The sequence below is a fragment of the Oryx dammah genome, unplaced genomic scaffold (assembly GCF_014754425.2).
Source record: "Oryx dammah isolate SB20612 unplaced genomic scaffold, SCBI_Odam_1.1 HiC_scaffold_11, whole genome shotgun sequence".
Classification (NCBI taxonomy): Eukaryota; Metazoa; Chordata; class Mammalia; order Artiodactyla; family Bovidae; genus Oryx; species Oryx dammah.
In genome coordinates this window covers 42,859,124-42,886,225 of record NW_024070195.1, presented here as the reverse complement: position 1 = coordinate 42,886,225, position 27,102 = coordinate 42,859,124, and the positions used below count along the sequence as shown (strand labels likewise).

General features: G+C 48.7%; 1 protein-coding gene across 1 annotated transcript; it reads right to left on the bottom strand.

Annotated features, from left to right (window-relative positions):
* Positions 1–8: 8 nt before the first annotated feature.
* LOC120869825 (ubiquinol-cytochrome-c reductase complex assembly factor 2) lies at positions 9–27,102 on the bottom strand. The gene is made up of 4 exons (XM_040249091.1): positions 26,924–27,102; positions 4,896–4,970; positions 4,063–4,132; positions 9–934 (listed from the first exon to the last, which is right to left on the bottom strand). The coding sequence occupies exons 1-4, from the start codon at positions 27,059–27,061 to the stop codon at positions 807–809; spliced, it is 411 nt and encodes a 136-aa protein (XP_040105025.1). The 5' UTR covers positions 27,062–27,102; the 3' UTR covers positions 9–806.

The window sequence follows — 27,102 nt, the reverse complement described above, 5'->3', positions numbered from 1 at the left end:
GTAACTGGTTTCTGTCATCATCCTATGTATTTTATTTTATGTAAACACAGTGAGGAGTCCAGGTACAGAGGAGGTTGAGAACCCACTTCCACTTCCCAACAAGGGGTGCTGTCAGCCCTGCCAACCCCTGCTGTCAGCTCTGTTCTTGACGAGACAGCTCAGGTGGGATTGTGGCGGTCCACAGGTGAGCACTAATGCTCTGTGGAGTCACGCAGTGACCCTGCGGTGTCCCTGCCGGGACCTGCCATGTGGCCGCCCCCAGAACCTGCCGCCAGCGTTGGGCCGACTAGAGCCAAGGCCCCAGGCGGCCCGCCGGCCACTCTGCCCTGCCCCTTGGGCCGAACTAGGACGCGGCTGTTCCACAAGGTCGGGGCGGAGGGCCGAGTAGGCTTTCCGCAGCCCTCTGCCATCCAGCGCTGCTGCTTTCTGTTGGCAGCGGGACTTGCCACCATGTTTGGCTCTCCCCCAGGAGCACCTACAACAAAAGGGAGCCCGAGACCTTGCCAAGAGCCAGGCAGACCCCTGCTGGCAGGTGGGGGCCCCGTGGCCGCGCAGGAAGCACCTTGCCCAGAGGCCCTGTCACCTTCCCCTCTCAGGGCCAGACGCAGACCCGCGCTTCCTCTCCCAGGGACACCGAGCCTGACCGGAGGGTGGGCGGATGCTCACCCTGCATCCCTTCTCAGGCCGCAGCTCTCTTTAGAGAAACAAAGGCTTCCTTTCTGTGAAGGGCAGACGAGACTCCCGAGCCGTGGGGATGGGGAAATCAGGGCGCTTTATTGACGGTGGCAACATACACGGCCCCACGCTTAGGTGCGTGGGCGCGGCAGGGCCCGCGCCCAGGCTGTGTGCTTCCCCTCGGGGCTCCCGGGGGCGAACTTCTCCTGCAGCTTCTTCCACGTGCCTTTGTTCATCTCCTTAAACTCATCCAACGTATCTGCAAAAGGAGAAGACAACAAAAAAAAGGTGAAGTGCAAAATCATCACACAGGCTGGCCTCAAGGGCTTTCGCCATACAGACATGCCTCTTTTCACAGAAGAAAGGATGTGCACAGCCCCAACTTCTGAGAAGTGAGCCAAGCAGGGTAACAGACAAATACCTCGAGTGTGGACGAGCACTGGTGTGCCGAGACCGCGTCCTGACAGCGGCCTCTGCTCACATGGTCCCCATGCAGCATCCGAGCAGGGCCCGCTCTGTCCAACCTGAGCCAGGACACAGCGCTGCTGTGTCAGCCTTGCAGCCCACGCATCCTGAGGCTCGACACAAAACTCGACCTGAGCCACAGGGGCTGTCTTCGTTGTACAGATGTGGGGACTTGACGCAGAGTCGGGTAAGGGAACCTGAGCAGCCTCCACGGCAGGAAGTGGCAGAGCTGGGGTCTGAACCCAGGCACTTACGTCCACCCATACCACGGGGATGAGCAGAGACCCTCGACTTCAGGAGGGAGCTGGGCCTGGGCCCCTGTCCCCACCCATCATTTCCACACTGGGTCCCCTCAAGCAATCAGGTTCCTCATCTGTGGAGACATAAACACCTTCCTCAGAAGTTGGGAGCTGTATTTTGTGGTAATTTTACTGATTTCTGACTGTGCTGGGTCTTCGCTGCTGTGTGGCCTTTTCTCTGGTTGCAGTGTGCAGGCTTCCCACTGGGGGGCTTCTCTTGTAGCAGAGCACGGGCTCATGGGCTCATGGGCTCTGGAGCACAGGCCCAACAGTTGTGGCTCATGGGCTTACTTGCTCTGAAAAAATCTTGGAAAATCAGGGATTGAACCCGTGTCTCCTGCGTTGCTTCTGCATTGACAGGAGGATTCTTTACCATTGAGCTACCAGTGAAAAGTGAAAAGTTGCTCAGGCGGGTCCGATTCTTTGTGACCCCATATACAGTCCCTGGAATTCTCCAGGCCAGAATACTGGAGTGGGTAGCCGTTCCCTTCTCCAGGGGATCCTCTCAACCCAGGGATAGAGCCCAGGTCTCCTGCATTGCAGGCGGATTCTTTACCAGCTGAGGCACCAGGGACGCCCCGAAGGTTGTGACCTTTAAAGGAAATAACGGAGGTCACGTGCTTGGCACCTGGCCCACATTCAAGAAAAGGTGGCCACCTTCACAGACGTGAAGGCAGCAGGCGGCCTTCCTTTAGAAGCACACATCCACCCCTCCTCCCCACCCCTCAGTGACCAGGACAGGGCTTCTCAGTCTCCGCACCAGCGAGGTTTAGGGCCGGGGAGCTCTCTGTCGCAGGGCAGACCGGCACTGTGGCAGTATCTCAGCCTTGACCCACCGGACGGCAGGAGCAAGCTGCCCCTTCCTGCCAAGCCTGACAACTAACACGGTCCCCAGGCACTGCCAGTTTCCCTGCGAGGCAAAATCGCGTCCTAGTTGAGAACCACTGGTCTAAAGTCTCTCCAGGGCTAAAGTTCTATGACACCTAATTTTACTTATATTTTAAATTTAGATTTTCACATTAATATTCATAGCCTGGATTTCCATCTCTTAATGAAACTTATGGAGAAAAAAGAATAGCTGTTCTGAACAAAAAGGTAACTTACATTATTACAATTATTGTCAGTGGACTCCCGACTAAATTAGGACCTGCACTGTACCCCAGCCACGAGCCCAGCATCCTACCCCGACTTTTCCAGAAGTCCAGGCTGCCTTGTGGGACACAAAACAGGATGCCGTGGGCTCCCTGTCCCGACAAGCCCTGACACTCCTTCAGAGACTCTGGGGACCCCACCCCAGGGTGGACACACTCAGGATGGACACGCGGCCACATGTCAGTGTTTCCAGGCCCTCAGACCCTCACTACGGACAGCGCAAGGTGCTCTCTGGGCCTGCCAGAGGAGACGGTCGGTAACCTGATTCCAGAGTCGCAACAGAAGTATGAGGCTTGCTGTGAAAGCTGATCATCAGCCAATTTCCCAAGGCTGAGCTCCCCACCGTCCCAGAACAGGCTGCAGCACAGGCCAGTTGGGGAGGTCTTGCGTCTCCCCTCTTGGCGTCCCTATTCTCCCCCAACCCAGCATCCCGAGGGTTAACAAAGGGCAGAGGCTGAGCCTCTAGAATTCCTTTCTGTTCTGATTTCAAGTTCAAACTTTGCTTAAACTCTTTGAACACTGTGCATGGAAGCTTGTAATTACATGGGCCTGGGGACATGGGGATATATTCACCTGGATATACATAAAATTGCCAATTAAGTAATTCTGCCTGGCCAAAGTATCTTTACCCCAGTTTTTCAGAGAGTACTGTAATAAAAATAGGATCAGGGTTAACACACAATGGCAGATGACACCACTAGGTTTTAATCTGTTCAGAAGGCTAAGAGTTTTCTGGAAGCTTAAATCCTCAAACCTTAGTGGCTGAAGGATACCAGACAAATAGGAAACAGAAATTTCTAGAGTACCAGAAGGCAAAATGTTTCAGGGCCATGCCCTCCCAGAAAAGGTTAGCCTATTTTTAAATGCGGTGTCCTTGGCAGTAAAAATAGTAATTTTCCAGAACCTGCCTGTTTCAACCCAGGCTCCCCCTGCCACCACCCGCCACGTGCCCCTCCAGTGACAATGGAGATGGGGAAGAAGGAGGGGCTGGGCGAGGCAGGGTATTTCCTTTCTTGTTAATCAGGGTCTGTCAAGGACTCCAAAACAAACCTAGTTAAACCCGTATCTAACCCGCAGCCCATGTCCCCATACACGTCCACTGAATGGCTTTTTGTTTTAATTAAAACTCTCATTGTTTATAAAGCCCTCTTAGGACCATAAAAATAAAATTATTTTCCTTCCATCCTGATTTCAACTACTTCCATTTGGCAAATACATATTCCCCTGTTCCCTGCTGCCCAGTCTTGAATTTAAAAGCTCTGAAGATAAATTTGCTTTTTTTAAATAACGCCTTTGACCTTCTCCATATTCTAGGACCAAAAAACATGAGCCCTGTAGCTTCAGAATTTCCTGTGGGCTATTCCACAAGACTTTCCATCAAGCAAAGCTGTCTTATTAGATGATTCCCTGTGGCCACTCAAAAACCCATTTGCAAACCAACCAGAAACAGCAGCAGCTGCGCTTCCCATACCTGTGGACAGGATCAGCTTGTACTCTTCCAGGGACAGGCCACTGAAGCTTGTGTCTCTGGGGCGAGGGTACTGGTCACAGGGGCAGAGAGGAAGGGGGAGGAGAGATTAGTTCCATGGCACACCCAGGGCCCACATCGTGAAGAGAGGCGAGCTCTCAAGGGCAGGCCCTGGGTGTCCAGAGGCCAGAGGGAGGGGAGCAGCGCCCCCTGGAGGCCACACCAGCACCGTCCCGGCTCTGAGGCCATCACGTGGCTCTGAAGGGAGCCGGTGCCTGAGCCTCTGGAGACCCAGGCTGGGTCGGAAGGGCCCCCGGGCAGTGCCATGCTGCTGCTCCCAGACCATACTTTGGGTCACGAGGATTTAGGAGAAATCCCCTTTTCATGCAGACTAGGCCTTCGGCCATGTGTATTTGTGGAGTTACTGAGCACATTTTTCAAGACTGGGGAAGAAACACAGTGGAATTTGACAGCAGACACGTCAGGGCTGAGGAGAGGCCCAGCGTCTTCTGACAGGACTTCCTGGTCACCTCAACTTTGTCACCAGTGTGGCAGGAGGGTGGGCAAATCTGTGCGAGACCCAACAGCTGTCAGACACGCCCAGAAGCAGCCCTTGGCAGACAAAACGTGGCTTTTCTTCAAAATTGCCAACAGCTTTCATTTAGGTGACCTAAAAGCCTCTACCAAGTGCCTTAGTTGGCTTGAAATTACTGGTTACATTCGAAAGTAGCAAAACCACAATTCTACACAAAACATCATATAATCAGATTTCCCTCACTCTTACTGGCTGTCTCCAGTCAGAGGGCTGGGGACAGAAAAGCCTGTGGCCCACTCACCTTGTGTTTGTAGTAGTTTGAATGGAGCCGTGCCAAGCTCTCGTACATCTGATCACAGGCCTCAGGCTCTGCAATCTGAAAAACAAAGAACCCCGAGAGAGTGAGCAAACGGGCCCTGCCCGCGCCTGCACCCCGTACCTTGAGGAAGGACCCCACCTAAGTCAGGCCTTCCCAGGAAGCAGGCCTGCAGCTCTGCGCTGGCTTCTCCGACCACAGGTCCTGCTGTCAGAAATCTTTTTGGAATAATGATTCCACCTCAGCAACCCCCCAACCTGCGGAAAAACTCAACCGGCAAATCAACACTTGTGGGGCACCCGTGATGTGTGAATCAGCCAGCCACCGAGGTGGGAGGCATGCAGTAAAAATCCAACATTGGCAGGAGCGCCAAGGGCAGTGTAGGCCGCGAGAAGGCAGAGCAGGTGCGTTCCCGCGTGCTCCAGTGGTCGGCAGGTGACGCACGTGGGGCTAAGCAGGGCTCTGCAGAAGGCACAGGAGTTGGGGAGGGTGGAGCGGGCCTTCCCGGTGGAGGGGCCGCCTATGCCTCAGAGCGGGCCGCCTGGCTGCGGGCCTGAGCATGCACGGGAACAAAAAAGAGAGCTTTGTGAGTTAAACCTTCACAATACAGATTCTCTTATGAAAGGCCAAAAAAAAAAAAAATCATCTGAACTTTCACCTGTGGTAAGTAGGGAGCTGCTGAATTTGTTTTAGGACGAGACAGGTGAACTGAGGAGAACCGAGAGCGAGAGCCAGTCAGGCGCTGTGGACAGAGGAGGAAGGTGGCCCCCCGGGAATTCCAGGGAGGAAGGGCGACACACGGTGGTGACACGGGCTTTCCCCTTTCATGCCTCTTCCTAGTTTTCCCTTCCTTCTGCCTTTGCCAGTATTTAGCTACAGTTCCTTATGTCATTCTGCCAAGAATTCTGAAAGCTCCCCAGAATGAAACTTTCTCTTCAATGTTTTCCCCAGAATTTCCAACTTAAATCCTTTCTCGAGAAGAAAGAACATGAATAAGTCAGCAGGTAAGTGTTAAAAAGGCAGCTCTGGTTCTGCCTCCACGTGCGCGCCAGATAACGTCCCCACTTTACAGCAGACAAAAAAGACAATCCGTCACCAAGTCCTACTCGCTCCATTCCCCAGGTCAGGCCACCTATCAGCGGAACACCCAGACAGCCACATCAGAAGAGAAGAGGTGAGGGGCTGAGGAGGCAGCCAGTGTTTGCTGAATAATAACCAAAGGCACTATTTGAATGGATCGGGGTTAAAGCGCTGAAAAGAAAGAACGGATGGAAAAACAGGAGGCCGGTGACTGAGATCTGATTCCCCAAGGCAACGCTTTCCGAGAAAGTCCAGCTGGAAAAGAACCTGAAGTGCGTACTTTGCGGGAAGAGCATTTTGAACCTTCTGTCTTTGGCAGGGCTTGCAAAACTAAGAGCTAACCAGACGGCAGATGAACAGAAGGCGCAAGGCACAAAAGGAAAAAGAGTAACACCAGCCAGACTTCTAGCGACGACTGTGTAGACTGTCACAAGGCAATTGGATGGATGTGTTCACTTTTAAACTGACGAGAACTCCGGTATGCCCTGCCCATGCTGGAGCAGGTGTCCGTGGCTGTGGGCAGCAGCAGGGTCAAGACACCGTGTCTGGATCCCGTCACTTACGAGCTCTGGGGTAGCGGGCAAATCATCCTCTCTCTCCTGACACTTAATCTCCTGAGAATGACGACATTCTCTCATATAACCACAGATCCATGAGCAAATTCAGGACATTCAACATTTTGCCATATTAACACTTTACCATATTAACACTTCTATCTATCCCAGTGTCCATATTCCAACTCTGTCAACTGTCTCAGTAAAAACCCTTGTAGGAAAACAGTACTTTAGGCCCAGGCTCGCCTCCAGCACTACCTGCCACATTTCTTTCTCTTGCAGCCAGGACACCTCAGCCTTTCTTTGTCTTTCCTATATTGACATTTTTGAAGCATACTGGCCAAATTAACCCTTCTTTTAAAAGAAAAGATAACAATATTCCCTATTTCTGAGGGTGATGTGAGGGTAAGTGAGGTAACACCTGAACTGCTCTGAATTCAGGGCCTGGGACGCTAACGAAGGTGGTTACTATTAGTAGTCAACAGTTACAGTAGACACAGGCCTTCACTGCACTAACTACCAGGTGAAAAAGAAGACTTCAGGATGAGCCCCGCGACAGCGGAGTGAGGGTGTGTGGAGGGCACCCCGATGCCACTGGCGGAGCCAGGAAGACCCACCTGGGATCCTGGCGGGGGCGGGCAGTAGTCCCCATGGGACGGGTGCCCTCCAGGCACGGGGCCAGCTCATGCCCCCGCGGAGGGGACATCGGTGGATCAGTGCTGCTGGTGTGGCTGGAGGCGGAAGTGACTGCTGAAGCTCCGCTCTAGCCCTGGGCGAACCCCCAGTCCTGACCCGGATGGCTCTCAGTGGGCCCCAAGCGCTCCACGGTCACCCCAGCGGAGATCACACACCGACCCTGTCTCCGCCAGGCGAGTGGCCACCTGCAGCACCTGTTCCCCGCCTGCAGGCCCCGCGTCCTGACCTTCCCCTCCTGCACCACTGACCACTGTCCCAACCCAGCTCTCACAGTGTGACTCTGGCCAGCACCCTGCCTGGCTCCCCCGGGCACAGACCACTGGCGTGCTGCGTCCTCCCCAGTCCAAGCTCCCACCAGACCCTCGCCCTCAGGGTCCCGCCAGCCCCTCCTCTGAGTGCGATGGTGACAGTGGGCTGGAGGCCTGCTCAGCCACCTCCTCTGTACCCTGGGGGGAGGGCAGGGGCTCCCCTTGCTGCCCAGAGCTTCCCACCTCTGGCAGAGCAGGAGAGCAGAGGGGAGGGACAGGGAGGGGAAGGGGTCACCCTGCAGTGTACCATTCAAACATCAAGGCGACCCTCTGGGTTCCCTCGACCTTTCAAAAGTCTTTCAGTGTTAAAAAGACAGTCTCCCAGACACTTTCCGTAACGTCTGGAGCTCACTGAATAATCTGACAGTCACCTCTAAATGACCAACCACCAGAAAATGAACTTGTCACTCAGTTTCCCATTTGAGGTCAGAAGGTGTCTACACAAGGCCGTAAAGGTAGCTCACTGGAGGTGATGGGAGCTGAGGTACGGCAGTTTCTGGCCAGTTATTACCGCCTTAGCAGATATGGAGCCACGGCCAATTCTGGGGTTCTAGTCACACCCAACCCAAGCTTAGCAATTACAAAATAGTCTTATTTACTACTTAAAAGTACATCAATAGAAACAATTCTCTAATTCCAGAAGCCTTACCACACGCCCACAATCTACACTTTATTCACAGATTTCAGCACAAACACTGAATTCTGAAACACTTTCCCCTGATGAGGTGTACTGTGCACTTTAGGAAACATTCTCACAGACAATCTTTAAATTACCTGATTCTGATTCACACCTAATGAGATTACGGACATTTCAGGACTAATAGCAGCACTGGATTTGAAAAAGGCAGCAAGGGATATTGTGAAAAATCAAGCTCTGCTCCCTAAATGTGAATAAAATAGATGTTCAACTGACAAAGTGTCCTTGATGGCTCTATTTTCGCTCCTTCTGCATTTCCCCTGCTCAGTCGTCAGTAAATTTCTCTTTACCATATTAAACTTTTATACATACAAATCTACATGGCTGCCGCAGGCACTGATTTCGATTTTCAGAATTGAGTTTCGGGTGGCGACAGCAGTTGCCACAGCGGCCGCTGTTCTCGTCACACAAAGGGATGCATGAGCACTTTTGGGAAAGGGCACTGCAGATTGCTTTGCCAATTGAGGTAGGGCTGGATTCAGTCCAGGAGGATCTATGAAAAAACGTTTCCATGACTTGATAATGAACTTCTGAAATGAGTTCATTCCGTTACGGGAGTTTATTCCTTTGAGTTCAACTGAAAATCTTTCTTGAGCACCTACTATGTAGAGTGCTCTGCTAGGTGGCTGCCAGGGGACATAAAGACCCAGCCTCAGCTCCAGAGAAGTTGACGATCAAGCTGAGACAAGATACACACACAATAAAAATCAAAAATGACCAGGACAGAGTGTAACTGAGTGCCAGAGTTTCAGGAGATCAGAGGCAGAAGCTAGAGACGAGGCCTGGTTCCCACAGCAGGTGTGGCAGGGAAGGTTTGGGTTTCACTGCAGTGACAGCTCAGAGTGACACAGAGTCAGAGGCACTCACTTTGAGGAGTACAGACTTCAGAGCTGGACTCGGTGGAATGGGGATCGGAGGGACTGGGAAGAAGAGGCATGAAAAACCAGGGGGACAAGCATGGTCCAGGGTCTTAAGTGGCTCCACGGAGTGCTTCAAGGCCTGGGAAGCCACCAGATTGCTAACAAGCCCTGTGTCTGCGCCTTCAGCCACAGGACACTAGGTTCTCAAAGGTTAAGAACCACTGAGGGGGCTTCTCTGGTGGCTCTACCTGCCAATGCAAGAGACACGGGTTTGATCTCTGATCTGGGAGGATCCCACATGCCGGAGAGCGACTGAGCCTGTTCGCCACACTGTTGAGCCTGTGCTCCACAGCCTGAGAGTCGCACCCCCCGAGCCCACATGCCAGAACCCCCGAAGATCACATGCCACAACCCCCGAGCCCACGCGCCACAACCCCAAAAGATTGATCACGTGCCAGAACCCCCAAAGATCACGCACCACAACCCCCGAGCCCACGTGCCACAACCCCCGAAGATCACGCGCCACAACCCCCGAAGATCACGTGCAACAACCCCCAAGCCCACGTGCCACAACCCCCGAAGATCACGTGCCACAACCCCCGAAGATCACGTGCCACAACCCCCGAGCCCACGTGCCACAACCCCCAAAGATCGATCACGTACCAGAACCCCCGAAGACCATGCGCCACACCCCCGAGCCCACGCGCCACCACCTCCGAGCTCACACGTCACCACCCCAGAGCCCAGGTGCCTCCAGCCTTGAGCCCACGTGCTGGAACTCCACATGCCCTAGAGCCCATGCTCAGCACAAAGAGAAGACACTGTAACAGACAATCCTGAGTGGCAACAAAGACTCAGCACAGCCAAAAAAAAAAAAACACTGGGGGCAGAGATCAAGATGGCGGAATAGAAGGATGTTGAGCTCATCTCCTCCTACAAATACATCAAAAATATCTCCACGTGGAACAAGTTCACAGAATACCCACTGAACACTGGCAGAAGATCTCATATAACCAAAGCTGTAAGAACAATCACCATATAACTGAACAGGATGAAAAAATAAAAATAAAAGGAATCAGGACAGGAGGAAGCTTTCATTTCAAAGGGAAAAGGTTCCCTTACCCTGGGAAGCCCCTTTACTGACTGGGAGGCCCATTGGAAGACAGGGAGCCTCAGAGGAGAGTGCAGTGCCAGCCTGTGGAAGGCAGGAAGAGGGAGACAAGCAAGACAGTGCAGGCAACCTTGCTGCACTTCCCAGCCACCCAGGACACACGCCTACTGGTGTGGAGAATGGCTGCGGCAGGCACTGGGCCTTCAGAGGGCTCACCTGGGCTGTGCAGAGGCAGCCCAAAGGGCCTGCAGTGTGGTCTGAGCTGCAATTGCAGGGGGTGGTGCATGTCAGCATAGAGCCTAGGTCTACCACAGAAGCTACCCCTTCAACGTGGGGGTGGGGGACGGCACGAGCCCGCCACAGCAACCTTGTTCTCAGGGTGCCACAGTGGGCACGGCTCTGCCCCGAGCTCTGGGAGTGTGCAAGTGCCAGTGGATTGCCCACATGTGGAGGTGTGGCTGCAATCTGAGCTGATTCCTGGCGGGTGAGTGACCAGCAAATTTATGCCGGCAGCAGCATCTAGGGGACATCTGAGCTGATTAATGGCACTCTCCCAGCTGAGGCAGGTCTGGAGCATGCATACAGGGGAGCGGGGCTGAAATCTGAGCTGATTACTGGTACTCCCACAGCAGAGGTGGGGCCAAGGGCAATGCCAACAACAGTGTGCTTTGAGAGCATGCACAACAGGTGACAGGAAATGCCACGGGACACACGTCCAGGGAGACAACTCCTGCGGAGGAACACACAGCAGCTCCTTTTCCAGTGGGAGCACGGCAGTCCCACCGACCTCACGCCACAGCTCGCAACTGGATTTGGGGCTTCTACTCCAACAACTGGGGACTAGACCCTGCCCCTAACAGGGCTGTGACAAGCACAAAGCCAAGAAGGGGCCCTGCCCAGCACCCAGGGCAGCTGTGGTCACCACCACATCAGCCACACTGCCGTCAATGGGGCACGGGCCAGCACACGTGAGGAAAGACACGGCAGGCATCCGTAACAAAGCAGCCCTCACACCAAAAGTACTCAACTCACACAGGCCACACAGGGATGGTCCCATTTAAAAACAGCTGTTCATGATCACAGTAGATGACCGTTTTCTCTAGAAAACTTTTCTCTAGAAAACTTTCTCTAGAAAACTTTTTTCAGAGTCACAGTAATCTAAGTAAAATAAAAAAGCAGAGGAACCATTCTCAATAAGAACAAGAGAAATCCCCTAAAAGACCAAACAATGAAACACACCTCTCCAGTCTACCAGATCCTGGGTTCAAAAGAAAGGTAAAGAAATGGTGAAGGAATTAAGAAAGGCGACTGACAGAAATGCAGATAACTATCACAAGGAGCTAACCTCAGATAAAATGGCAACCCACTCCAGTACTCCTGCCCGAGAACTACTCGGACAGAGGAGCCTGGCAGGCTACGGTCCATGGGGTCACAAAGAGTCAGACACGACTGAGCGACTAACACATAGTGTTAGATATGCAGGTGATACCACTCTAATGGCAGAAAGTGAAGAGGAACTAAAAAGCCTCACGATGAGGGGAAAGAGGAGAGTGAAAAAGCTGGCTTAAAGCTCAACATTCAGAAAACTAAGATTAGGGCATCCAGTCTTCATGGCAAACAGGTGGGGAAAAAGCAGACCTGTTAGGGAAAGCACACTGACTCAAACTGCCCACCCTGGCCAGCCACCACAGTTTTACGACAGGAGGCCCTGGTAAGGAACACGGAACTAATAAGCTACCACCAACAGGGAAAGTTTGGGAAAGGTCAAAAAGGGACACCACGTGCCCAACCACCTTCCAGAATCCTTCTCTCTGGCATCCATCTTGGCTGAACAAGGCGTGCACCACCAGGAAGGACTCTGAGTCAGAACAACTGGCTAAAGACAACCCGGAGCTAATCCCATCACCATAAAACCGGAGACTGTGAGCCACGTGGCAGAGCTGTTCTCCTGGGTCCCCTCACCCCACTGCTCTCCGCCCGGGCGCCCCTTCCCAATAAAGCCTCTTGCTTTGTCAGCTAGCGTGTCTTCTCGGATAATTCATTTCCGAGTGTTAGACTAGAGCCCACTTCGGGCCCTGGAAGGGGTCCCCCTTCCTGCAACAGAGACAGTGGCAGACTTTATTTTGGGGCAGGGCTCCAAAATCACTGTGGATGGGGACTGCAGCCACAAAATTAAAAGACACTTGCTCCTTGGAAGAAAAGCTATGACAAACCTTAACAGCGTATTAAAAAGCAGAGACATCACTTTGCCAACAAAGGTCCATCTAATCAAAGCCATGGTTTTTCCAGTAGTCATGTACTGATGTTAGAGTTGGACTATAAAGAAAGTTGAGCGCCGAAGAGTTGATGCTTTTGAACTGTGGTGCTGAAGAAGACTCTTGAGAGTCCCATGGACAGCAAGGAGATCAAACCAGTCAGTCCTAAAGGAAATCAACCCTGAATATTTATTGGAAGGATTTATGCTGAAGCTGAAGTTGCAATACTCTGGCCACCTGATGAGAAGAGCCGACTCACTGGAAAAGACCCTGATGCTGGGAAAGATTGAAGGCAGGAGGAGAAGGGGGAAACAGAGGATGAGATGGTTGGATGGTATCACTGACTCAATGGACATGAGTCTGAGCAAGCTCTGGGAGATGGTGAAGGACAGGGGAGCCTGGCGTGCTGCAGCCCATGGGCTCACAAAGAGTCGGACACGACTGAGGGACTGAACAACGATGAACATAAAGAAGAGGCAATCAGAATCAGAGAACTCAACTGCTGAGATGGGAACGAAGCTAAAGGCAATAAACAGCAAACTAAGTAATGCAGAAGGATGAATAAGTGATCTGGAAGACTGTCAACTACAAACTGGCATTTGCCAAGAGCATATCAACTGAACACCACCACAGGCCTTTGCCATCTGCCTCTGTGGAGACGGGACCCCGAGCTGCTGCAGCTGCTGACCTTCCACACGCCCTGAGGGGAGTTCAGGGTGGAGAGTGGGGCACTCTGTGCTCCAGGGCAGCTGGTGGAGCAGGTCTTTAGACAGTAAGGTGTTTGCAGGAACTGATTTCACAATCCCAACCCTTGCATCTCTTCATATCTAGAAAAGCACTAAGTCCCTTCATGGTGACATCAGCTCCTCCTGATGAGCAGAAATCCTTTGGTAAAGTAAGCACTTAATTGCATTGAACTCCCCCTTCACCAAAATCTTATATATTGACCTAACCTACTGCTTCTTTGCAGCAGTCTCTCAGAGCTATCTGAGAGAGCTATCTGAGAGATAGCTATCAGAGCTGTCTGTCTCCCGGCAGTCCTCCTTTTGCCCCAAATAAAACACAACTGGCAACTCTCACATTATACATCTTTTTAGTCAACAAGGCAAAATAACAGAAATCAGTTAGAATGGCAGAAAGACAAATGGAAAAAAAATGAAAGCAATATATAAGGCTTATGGGATACCAAGCGTGCCAATCTATGCATAAGGATTTCAGAAGAAGAACGTTAAAGAAATTATGGCTGAAAACTTGCCAAACCGGAAGAAGGAAACAGATATCGAAGTACAGGAAGAGCAGAGGGTTCCAAATAAGATGAACCCACCAAGATGTATCATAATTAAAATGGCAAAAGTTAAAGAGAGAACTCTTTAAGGCAGCAAGAGAAAAACAAGAGAGTAAGTTACAAGGGAACCCCCGTGAGTATCAGCTGATTTCTCTGTAGAAATTCTGCAGGCCAGAGGGAGCAGCAAGATATATTCAAAGTCCCGAAAGGCAGAAACCTGCAACCTAGGGTACTCTACCCAGCAAGATCATTATTTACAAGAGAAGGAGAGAGAATGGATCTCTCAGACAAGCATAAACTAGAAGAATACAGCAATACTTAGATCTATCCTGAAAAGAGTATTGAAAGGTCTTCTCTGAATAGAAGAGAAGCAAGAACCTTTAGGAAAGGGAAAATCACAACAGAAAAAGCAAATATATGAAAGGATTGTAGATCACTTAAATAAACGAAAACATACATTAAAAAAAAACAGAAAAAAAATTTGTGAAAGCAATTATAACCACAATGAACAACAAAAGGACGAACATGAAAATGTAAAACAGGACATTAAAATCATATTCTTATTTGGGAGAGTGGAATAAGAAAGTGTGGATTTTTTTGTTTTTGATGCATTTGAGCTTATACGACTACTGGTTTAAAGCAAACAGGTACCATCAAACCATAAAAGGAAAAACAAAAAGAAAGGAACAAAGCAGCAATATAAAGTCAACTGGAAACCAGGTTTAGAATGGCAATAAACACATACCTATAGATAATTACCTTAAATGTCAATGGACTAAGCGCTCTGATCAGAAGACACAGAATGGCAGATTGGATGATAAAACAAGAGCCTACAGCATGCTAAACACCCACTTTAGGGCGAAGGATAAGCACAGACTGAAAGTGAGAGGATGGAAAAACTATTTCATGGAAACAGAAATGACAAGAGAGTGGGGGTCACAGCGTCGTACCAGACAAAAGAGACTTTAAAACAAAGGCCATAAAGAAAGATGCAGAGGGACACTATATAATGATAAATGGGTCGGTACAAGAAGAAGATATACTTAGTAATACATACGAACCCAATACAGGAGCACCTAAATAAATAAAACAAATTCTAGCAGACATAAAGGGAGAAACTGATGGGAATACAATACTAACAAGAGATTTTAACGCCCCTCTGACATCAACCAGTAGTAATGCTGAAGAAGTTGAAGTTAAACACTTCTGTAAGACCTACAAGACCTTCTAGAACTAACACCCCAAAACGATATCCTTTTCATTACAGGGGACTGGAATGCAAAAGTAGGAAGTCAAGAGACACCTGGAGTAACAGGCAAATTTGGCCTTGGAGTACAAAACAAAGCAGGGCAAAGGCTAACAGTTTCGCCAAGAGAACGCATTGGTCATAGCAAACCCTCACAAGAGAAGACTCTACACATGGACATTACCAGAGGGTCAATACTGAAGTCAGACTGATTATAGTCTTTGCAGCCAAAGACGGAGAAGCTCTATACAGTCAGCAAAAACAAGGCCAGGAGCTGACTGCGGCTCAGATCACAAACTTCTTATTGCAAAATTCAGACTTAAATTGAAGAAAGTAGGGAAAACCAGTAGATCATTCAGGTATGACCTAAATCAAATCCCTCACGATTACACAGAAGTGAGAACTAGATTCAAGGGATTAGATCTGATAGACACAGTGCCTGAAGAACTATGGACAGAGGTTTGTGACATTGTACAGGAGGCAGTGATCAAGACCATTCCCAAGAAAAAGAAATGCAGAAAGGCAAAACAGTTGTCTGAGGAGGCCTTACACATAGCTGAGAAAAGAGAAGTGAAAGGCAAAGGAGAAAAGGAAACATGTACCCATTTGAATGCAGAGTTCCAAAGAACAGTACAGAGATAAGAAAGCCTTCCTCAGTGATCAATGCAAAGAAATAGAGGAAAACAACAGAACAAGAAAGACTAGAGATCTCGTCAAGAAAATTAGAGATATCAAGGGAACATTTCATGCAAAGATGGGCACAATAAAGGACAGAAATGGTATGGACCTAACAGAAGCAGAAGATATTAAGAAGAGGTGGCAAGAATACACAGAAGAACTGCACAAAAAAGATCTTCATGACCCAGATAACCAGGATGGTATGATCATTCACCCAGAGCCAGACATCCTGGAATGTGAAGTCAAGTGGGCCTGAGGAAGCATCACTACAAACAAAGCTAGTGGAGATGATGGAATTCCAGTTGAGCTATTTCAAATCCTGAAAGATGATGCTGTGAAAGTGCTGCACTCAATATGCCAGCAAATTTGGAAAACTCAGCAGTGGCCACAGGACTGGAAAAGGTCAGTTTTCATTCCAATCCCGAAGAAAGGCAATGCCAAAGGAGGTTCAAACTACTGCACAATTGCACTCATCTCACACACTAGCAAAGTAATGCTCAAAATTCTCCAAGTCAGGCTTCAACAGTACATGAACTGTGAACTTCCAGATGTTCAAGTTGGATTTAGAAAAGGCAGAGGAACCACAGATCAAATTGCCAACATCTGTTGGATCATCAAAAGAGCAAGAGAGTTCCAGAAAAAATCTACTTCTGCCTTATTGGCTACGCCACAGTCTTTGACTGTGTGGATCACAACAAACTGTAGAAAATTCTTCAACAGATGGGAATACCAGACTACCTGACCTGCCTCCTGAGAAATCTATATGCAGGTCAAGAAGCAACAGTTAGAACTAGACATGGAACAACAGACTGGTTCCAAATTGGGAAAGGAGTACATCAAGGGTGATATTGTCACCCTGCTTATTTAACTTATATACAGAGTATATTATTCGATATGCCGGGCTAGATGAAGCACAAGCTGGAATCAAGATTGCTAAGAGAAATATCAATAACCTCAGATATGCAGATGATACCACCCTTATGCCAGAAAGTGAAGAACTGAAGAGCCCCTTGATGAAAGTGAAACAGGAGAGTGAAAAAGTTGGTTTAAAACTCAACATTCAGAAAATGAAGATCATGGCATCTGTTCCCATCAATTCATGGCAAATAGATGAGGAAATAATGGAAACAGTGAGAGACTTTATGTTTTGGGGCTCCAAAATCACTGCAAATGGTAACTGAAGCCAAAGACGCTTGCTCCTTGGAAGAAAAGCTATGATCAACTGAGACAGCGTATTAAAAAGCAGAGACATTACTCTGCCAACAAAGGTCCATCTAGTCAAAGCTATGGTTTTTCCAGTAGTCATGCATGGATGTGAGAGCTGGACTCTAAAGAAAGCTGAGCACTGAAGAACTGATGCTTTTGAACTGTGGTGTTGGAGAAGACTCTTGAAAGTCCCTTGGAGATCCAACCAGTCAGTCCTAGAGGAAATCAACCCTGAATACTCACTGGAAGGACTAATGCTGAAGCTGAAGCTCCAATATTTTGGCCACCTGATGCGAAGAACTGACTCACTGGAAAAGACCCTGATGCTGGGAAGGATTGAGGACAGGAGGAGAAGGGGACGACAGAGGAGGAGATGGTTAGATGGCATCATCACCTCGATGGACATGAGTCTGAGCAAGCTCCGTGAGTTGGTGATGGACAGGGAGGCCTGGCGTCCATGGAGTTGCAAAGAGTCAGACACTACTAAGCAACTGAACTAACTGACATCAACGGACAGATCTCCCAAACGGAAAACCAATAAGGCAACAGAGATCCTAAATGACACAAAAGAACAGTCAGACTTAATTGATATTTTCAGGACAGTACATCCGAAAAATCAGAATACACATTCAAGTGCACATGGAACGTTTTTAGGATCGATGACTTACTAGGACATGAAACAATCTCCACAAATTTAAGGGGACAGAAATTATTCCAAGCATCTTTTCTGACAATAACAGCATGAAACAAGAAATCAACCAAAGAGAGAGAAACAGGAGGAAAAAAAAAAGATTACATTGAGACTAAACAACAGGATACTAAACAACCGATGAGCCAATGATAAAGTCAAAGCGGAAATTAAAACATATCTTAAGACAAATAACAATGGAAATGCAACCAGACAAAATCTATGGGACACGGCAAAAGCAACTCTTGGTGGAAAGTTCACAGTGATGAAGGCATTCCTCAAAAAACCAAGAAAAAATATCAAATAATCCAACATACCACTTAAAAGAATTAGAACAAACAAACCTAAAGTCAGAAGAAAAGAGACAGAAACCTCTGGCTAGGCTCACCAAGAAGAGAAGAGAGGGGACCCAACAAAGAAAACAAGAAATGAAAGAGGAGAAACAACTGATGTCACAGAGATGTAAGAAGCCGCGAGAGGACACCAGGGACAATTATCTGCCTACAAACTGGATAATCTAGACGAAATGGATGTTTCTAGAAACACACGGCCCACCAAAGCTGCATCAAGAAACAGGTGATTTGTTTTGTTTTTTGGTTGCACTGTGTGGCTTCTGGAATCTTAGTTCCCTGACCAGGGAGTGGACCTGGGTCATGGCAGTGAAAGCTCCAAGTCCTAACCACTGGACCACCAGGGAGTTCCCAAGGGGAAATAGGTAATTTCAACAAACTGATCACTAGAAGTGCAACAGAAGCTGTAATATGAAAAAACTCCCTGCAAACAAAAGTCCAGGGCCAGACGGCTTCACTAGGGAATACGACCAAACATACATAGAAGAACTTATACTGGTCCTTCTCAAATTCTTGAGGAGACTGAAGAGGAGGGAACACTCCCGAAACCACTCTATGAAGCGACCATCACCCTGACACTAAAACCAAAGGCACCACCAAAAAAGAAAGCTACAGGCCCACAGCTTTGATAAATATAGATGTGAAAATTCTCAACAGAATACCAGCAGCACTTCCCTGGGGGTCTCGTGGTTGAGAATTTGCCTGCCAATGCAGGGGACACAGGTTTGATCCCTGGTCTGGGAAGATTGCACATGCTGTGGGACGGCTAACCTTATGTGCCACACCGACTGAAGCCCGCAGGCTTTAGAGTCCGTGTACTGCAACTACTGAGCGCGTGTGCCGCAAATACGTGAGCTCACGTGCTCTAGAGCCTGTGCTTCACAAGAAAAGCCGCTGCGATGAGAAGCCCACACACTACACCCAGAGAGCGCTCCCTGCTCACCAAAGCCAGAGAAAGCCCATGCACGGCAATGAAGACCCAGCACCGCCAAAAATAAATAAATAATTTAAAAAAATACTAGCAAACCAAATCCAGTAACACATAAAAAGGATCGTACACCATCATCAGGTTGTATTCATCCAAAGTTAATAAGAATGGCTCAACATACACAAATCAGTGGGATACACCCCAGAAACAAAAGACAAAAATCACATGATCATCTCAATAGGTGCAGAAAAAACGTTTGATAAAATTCAATGTCCACTCATGATTAAAAACTCCTATCAAAGCAGGTATAGAGGGAACATATCTCAACATAATCAAAGTTTACTTATGACAAACCCACAGCCAACGTAATACTCAACAGTGAAAAGCTGAAAGTGTTCCCACTAAAACCTGGAACAAGACAAGCATGTCCACTCTCACCACTTCTATTCAACATAATATTGGAAGTCCTACTCACAGCAATCAGACGAGAAAAATAAAAGGTATCCAAATTATAAGGGAAGAGGTAAAACTGTCACTGTTTGAAGAAGATATGATCCCCCATACAGAAAACCATAAAGATTCAACACAAAAGCTTTTAAAGCAGATAAATGAAATTAGCAAGGTAGGGCTTCCCAGGTAGCTCAGTGCTAAAGACCCCGTCTGCCAACGCAGGAGCCGTGGGTTTGATCCTTGGGTTGCGAAGATCCCCTGAAGAAGGAAATAGCAACGCATTCCATTATTTTTGCCTGGGAAATCCCACGAAAGGGTAGCCTGGCAGGCTAGTCCATGGGGTTGTAAACGAGTCAGACATGACTTCGTGACTAAATGGCAAAAACAAAGCAGGATGCAAGACTCGATGTACAGAAATCAACTGCATTTCTCTACACTAACAATGAAACACCAGAAAGTAAAAGAAAAAATCCTTTAAAAATCTCATCAAAAAAACAACACACATCCTAGGAATAAACCTGACCAAGGGAGTGAAAGACGTATACGCTGAGAACTATAAACACTGTGATAGGAAACCAAAGACGATTCAAAGAAACGGAACTATATCCCATGCTCTTGCACTGGAAGAATTAAAACTGTTAAAATGGCCATGTTATCCAAAGCAATCTACAGATTTAATGCGGTCCCCATCAAATTACTCATGATATTTTTCACAAAACTGAAATAATCCTAAAATTTATCTTTAACCATAAAAGGCCCAGAATTTCCAAAGCAATCCTGGGGAAAAAGAACAAAGCTGGAGGCATAACCCTCCCTGCCTTCAGACAATAATACCACAAAGCTATAGTAATCAAAATAGTATGGTATTGGCACAAAATCTGACATATACATCAGTGGAACAAAGTAGAGAGCCCAGAAATAAACCCATACACAGGTCAATTAATCTTCTACAAAGGAGGCAACAATATACAATGGAGAAAAGACATTCTTGCTTTAGATGGTGGTGGTGGGAAAGCTGCACACCCTCCTGTAAATCAATGACATTAGATTACTTCCCCATACCACACACAACAAGAAACTCAAGATGGCTTAAAAAGTTAAACCTAAGACATGATACTATAAAACTCCTATAAGAGACATAGGCAAAAGAAAAAATAAACAAGCAGGACCTAATCAAACTTACAAGCTTTTGCAAAGCAAAGGAAACTATAACAAAATGAAAAGACAACCTATGGACTGGGAGAAAATACGCCCAAACAATGCAACCGACAAGGGCTTAATTTCTAAAATATACAGAACATCTCATACAACTCAACAATAAAAAAACACACAATCCAACTGAAAAATGGGCGAAAGACTAGACAGACATTTCTCCAAAGAAGTAATACAGATAGCCAACAGGCACATGAAAAGATGCTCAACATCGTTAATTATTAAGAGAAATGCAAATCAAAACTAAAATAAGGGGTTACCTCACACGAGTCAGAATGGCAGTCATCAAAAAGCCTACAAACAACAAATGCCGGAGAGGGTGTGGAGAAAAGGGAGCCCTCCTTCACTGCTGGTGGGATCAGCCCCTATGGAGAACAGTACAGAGTTTCTAAAAAACTGAAGAGTTGCCATACAATTCAGCAATCCCGCTCCCGGGAATGTACCTGGAAAAGACTAGAACTCTATACTTAGAAAAGATGCTCGCACCCCATGTTCCCATCAGCCAAGACGCGGGAGCAGCCTGAGTGCCCATCGGCAGAGGAGTGGACAGAGAAGACGCAGTGCACACATGCACTGGGGTGTTACAAAAAAAGAATGAAATAAGGCCACTTGCAGCATCATGGATGGACTTAGAGATTACCACCCTAAGTGAAGTCAGTCACAGAGAGACAAGTATCACTTATCTGTGGAATCTAAAAAATGATGCAAATGAACCTATTTACAAAACAAAAACAGACTTATCCACATAGAAAACAATCTTAAGGTTACCAAAGGGGAAGCAGGGGAGGGACAAATTAGTTTGGGATGAACAGATATACAGTTCAGTTCAGTTCAGTCGCTCAGTCGTGTCCGACTCTTTGCGACTCCATGAATCACAGCACGCCAGGCCTCCCTGTCCATCACCAACTCCCGGAGTTCACTCAGACTCACGTCCATCGAGTCCGTGATGCCATCCAGCCATCTCATCCTTCCTCGGTCGTCCCCTTCTCCTCCTGCCCCCAATCCCTCCCAGCATCAGAGACTTTTCCAATGAGTCAACTCTTCTCATGAGGTGGCCAAAGTACTGGAGTTTCACCTTTAGCATCATTCCTTCCAAAGAAATCCCAGGGTTGATCTCCTTCAGAATGGACTGGTTGGATCTCCTTGCAGTCCAAGGGACTCTCAAGAGTCTTCTCCAACACCACAGTTCAAAAGCATCAATTCTTCGGCGCTCAGCCTTCTTCACAGTCCAACTCTCACATCCATACATGACCACTGGAAAAACTATAGCCCTGACTAGACGGACCTTAGTCGGCAAAGTAATGTCTCTGCTTTTGAATATACTATCTAGGTTGGTCATAACTTTCCTTCCAAGGAGTAAGCGTCTTTTAATTTCATGGCTGCAATCACCATCTGCAGTGATTTTGAAGCCCCCCAAAATAAAGTCTGACACTGTTTCTACTGTTTCCCCATCTATTTCCCATGAAGTGATGGGACCGGATGCCATGATCTTCGTTTTCTGAATGTTGAGCTTTAAGCCAACTTTTTTACTCTCCTCTTTCACTTTCATCAAGAGGCTTTTTATCTCTTCACTTTCTGCCATAAGGGTGGTGTCATCTGCATATCTGAGGTGATTGATATTTCTCCTGGCAATCTTGATTCCAGCTTGTTTCTTCCAGTTCAGCGTTTCTCATGATGTACTCTGCATATAAGTTAAATACAGTACTATACCTAAAACAGATAAACAGGACGACTACACAGCACAGGGAACCATATTCAGTATCTTGTAATAACTTCTAAGGGAAAGGAATCTGAAAAAGAACATACATATGTATAACCGAATCACTTTGCTATATACCTGAAACAGACTGTAAATCAACTATACTTGACAAAAAGAACTGACTACATTAATGCCAGTTTAGGAGGCAGTGGGGAGAGGCCCTCGCTGGGCCGGAGCAGGTGCTGGGGTCTAGTGCCAGGGGGACACAGGCGATCAGAGAACAGTGAAGGCCTCACCAAGCTGCACTAGTCTAGGAGGCAACAGGCAGACCCTCAGATCTCTAAGGGGGGACCCACTGACAGTGGTGGACAGTCTAGATCTCCAGTGGGGGCACCTACATCTCTGAACACGCCTAGAAAACTGCCAAGCCTTGGTCTAAACACTACCTTAATTCCCCCCAGCTCCATCCAGAACCAGGGGAGAAAAAGAGACGGAGATACCTGCATTCCCTCTCAGGCCTGATTCCATAACGGCTGCTTTGCAGTGGGCTCAACATTACAGCTAAAAAAATAGCACAATCCGCCCTCAGGTCATGCCTCAATCACCACAGAGGAGCCACACGGCGGGCGACGCTGGATGGCGGCCCCTGCCAACAGATGCCACACTGAGCCACAGATCCAGGCCTTGACTGGATGACTGAGAAAACAGGAGAGAAAACCTTTCAGTTCCCGTCTGAGGAGTTGGATATATCACCTACATTACCGCCACCCCCCAAAAAGTTCAACTTCTTTCAAACGGGGCTGCTATTATTTCAACTTGGGTATTTAACAGAAGAACTCCCTGGTGGGTGAGCCCCTTACTGGGTGGCTCCTCTGAGCTGAGCCCCATTCTAGTTAAGTGGGCGCTGCCAGGAAGCCGCCTGTGTGCCTAATGAACTCATTAGAAGGGCTGGCGCCTTCCCCTGTACTTAAGTCAACAATTACTCTTGTTTTGCCACCTTCGCCCGTGTTGTGATTCTTTTATTAATCTCTTGGTGCTACAGGGAACATGCACGCTCTTGAGGAAACTGGATTGAAAGGAGGCAAAATCCATAAACATTAACTTTAAAAAACTGCACAATAGAATAGAGGATGAAAGAGGTGTTAAGCAGTGTTCTCTCTTCCCACCAACCCCTCCCTCTTGGTGGGCTGAGGGTGGAGCGGACCATGACATTCCCCAGAGGGCAAGCTGCAGGGGGATAGATGGAGGCAGCTATTTTTGTGCTCTGGCTTTGGGTCTGAAGGATTAATTTGCTTTCTAGGGGTTCTGGCTTTTCTGTGCTCCTATCCCACCTGAGGACAGTCTTTCCCCATGTGCACTGGGGAGGGAGGGGTTGGGCCAAAGAAAAGCAGGTAGGCAAACTGAGAGGTGTTTCATTCTTTGCCCAAACTGCCCATGGGCCAAAGAGGTTCTGAGCAGGAAACGAGGGGGAGGGCTTGAAGTTCAGGGAACAGGACCCCTTTCTAACAAGAAATAACTTGGGAGGAATGGGAGCTGAGGAAAGCTCAGGCACAAAGGAAACCACGCTCCCTGTCCTGCCACTTAACTCCTAGGGACTCCAAATAAGTCACTTTCCTGATTTCATTTGTTTGCAAAGTGACAATAGCAGTGGTGACCTCACCTCAGCCGCACTAAGGATTAGACTAAATGAGCTCATGCACACGTGTGTGCCATGCATGCGTTCAGCGTTACCGTTCAGATGCAGGGAGCCACGAGGGCGAGAGCAGGACTGCCTGTCCCTCCCCTCTACGGGAACAAACACTGCAGAGGAGAGCCTCCCACTCTGCTCCTGTCTTTCCGGCAACTGGCAAAACCAAGGGGGGGATCCACACCAATCAGCTGACTGGGTCGAATGTCTGCCCCTGGCTGCCAGTTTAATGAACCATCTTTCTTTCTCAAGATCTTTATAAATGATTCGGGGGGGGCAGTGGGAGTGACTCAACGCTGTTCTCAATTCCAGCAAGGGACTACTTCTAAAAATTACCACAAAGATTTACTAAGCCTGGGAGCATTCTCAGGCGACAGAAGGATGAGGGACCACGACAGTGGTCCTGAGTAATGTGCCTGCTGCCATCGTGATGCACTGGTTCACTCTACCAGGGACGCATTCATCAGCGGCTCGGGAACCATCAACCAAGCCATGAGTCACATCTGCAGCCATGACTCAAATCTGTGCGGGCCTTCTACTCTTCAGAACCGTCTCCCTAAGTGATGACAAGGGATGACAACTCCAAAAGAGAAAGCTCAGTCCTCTTTTTCTGGCTCCTCTTACTCTAACAGTCAAGTAGGTGAATGTCAGACTCTCACCTTCCCAGGGTCTAACCTCTGGCAGCTTCTCTGCTGGCTGGTTTCACCACTCGAATTTCATCAGAGTTAAGTCACATGCCTGCCCAACCGTAACCTCCCCGGTGATAAGGACCAGGTTCTTTTCTGCCATTCCTGCAGTTCCCCACAGAGTGAGCTCTCAATTTAATTCTCACCCCTCAGGACACAGAAATATTCCCCTCGCTCTTCACTACTTCTCTCCATCTAGATCTGCTACATCTGCAGCTACATTCAAATGACTTTTCTCTCATGAGCCATAATCATAATTTATTTACCCATTCATTCATTTACTGAGTGTCTTGTATGTGCCAGGAACTATGCTAGACGCTCTGGGGAGAAAGATAAAAATAGCACCATCTCTATTCTCAGGAAGCTCACATTGAAAACACAGAGGGTGCAGAGCCCTAGAAAGACTATGGGATTTGCAGAGTTGGAATAGTTATGACTCCCGCCTTCAAGATCTTTATACTCTGGGCCAGTGAAGACCACTGTAAGAAGTGTGAAGGCCCTCATTGTTGTGAGACCCTCGCCCCATTCCCGAAGCCCTGAACCAGACATCCCGTCCATGCCCACCACCTGACTTGGTTCCTGTGATGCCACTGGGCACGTTGTTCTTGTTCCATCAGGGTGGCTGGCTTGACTCTGGGCTGGACTAACTTCAAAAAAGGCAATGTTCCTGCTTTGACAGGTTGTGGCCAAATTTCAAAAGTCATTTCTTCAGAATGTGTGTGTACGTACATATCACATCTCATGTTATCTGACCTCTTGCCTGAGGCCCAGGCTCAAATATCCCACTGTCAACTTGATATTTGCACTTGGAAGTAAATCCACTTCGCATCTCAAGTTAAACACGTCTAACACCAAATTCAGGATGCTCTTCCCACACCCTACCTGCTCCTTATCTTGCTTCTTCCTCAGCTCAATAAACAGCACCAACCTGCACCCAGTAGCTCAGGCCAAAACAATCTATCCTTGGTTCCTCTTCCCCTTTACCCTACATCTAATAGATCAAAAAGCCCTGCTGATACAACCTTCACATTGCAACCCAAGTCTGGCCACTTCCATCTCCTGTGCTGTCATCTTATATCCAAGCCACCACCATTTCCTGTCTGGGCTACTAGAGGAGCTTCCTCTCCAGCTGTTCCTATTCTTGCCTCCCTATAATCCATCACTGATACAACCAGCGTGGTCTTAAACAAACAACTAAAAAAAGAGTACGTTAGGTTACATCAGCCGGCTGACTAAGCCTCCAGAATAGCTTCTCTCTGGTATTTATGATAAAATGCAACTCCTAACCAGAGCCTGCCTAGAAGATCCTATGATGCCTGGCTCTTGTCTTCTTCTGACTCACACCTCTTAGCAAATCCCATTTCACTCACTACCCTTCAGCCACTTGGGCTTTCTTTTTGCTTCCTGCCTCAGGACCTTTGCACCCCCTGAAAGAACACCAGGTGTCTTCACTGTTGGCTCACCGTCTTCCCTTAGGCCTCATCTATGTCTCACCTCCTCAGTAAGGCTTATCTATCATACCTAATATTACCCTCTTACCATGGTACTCTATCTCATACCCATCACAGTACTCATCTAGACTGTCCTAGGTATGTCTACTTGCTTACTGGGTCCTGAACTAGGACGTAGACAAATTTCAAGTGGGCGGGACCTCATCTAATTAACTGCTGTCTCCCCAGCACCTGGCACAGTTCCTGGCACATAACGGGCGCTCCATAAGCACGTGCTATGTGAATGAACAAATCCCAGAGCCGCAGCCCTGACCTGGAGGAGAGCAAGAACACAGGTCCACTACTCACACACAGGGGCAGAGCGTGAGGACTCAAACCCGCCGCACGGGTTACGGGGGCCCAGGAGACACACCAAGACTTAGCGGGCATCCTGCAGAGGTCCTTGGACAACAGCTCAGTCACTGAACAACACTCCGAGGTACTGGCATCGTGTCAGGGGAGCAACAAGCCTATGACTGTCATCACCTAAGGCCGGTGCCGTGGGGCAACCTGGCTGCGCCCTGAGTCATCGAGAGCGTTTAAAAACAGAAGCCCTAGAGATTTTGATTCAGTAAGGTCGAAGGGTCCCAGGCTACAGGATTTTAAAAAGCTTCTTTATAAGCCTGCAAAGTGCAGCCGGGTGAAAGCGCCGAGCAGAAGCCAGGGGTCCCCGCTCTCCGCGGGGCCTCAGGCGTTAGGGGGCTCCCGCGCACGTGCGCCCGGGCAGCAAAGGCGCGCGCATGCGCACGCCCGCCGCCGGCCCGCTCGTGGCCCAGCCCCGATTCGTCCTCCTCTCCCCTCGCCCCGACCGCCTCCCCGCCGCAGGCGGGCCCCACAGCCTGGTCACCTGGGTGTTCTCTCCCTCCCGAAAGGCCTGCGCTACCCGCTGCCGCAGATAAGCGCCCAAGTCCCGGCCCCGTTTGGTCTCGTCCACTGGCCATTCCTCACACAGCTTAAGAAACCGCCGGTAGCGGCTGGCCGCCATGTTAGGCCCCGCTTGACTCCGCCCCTTAGGGAGGAGTCGGC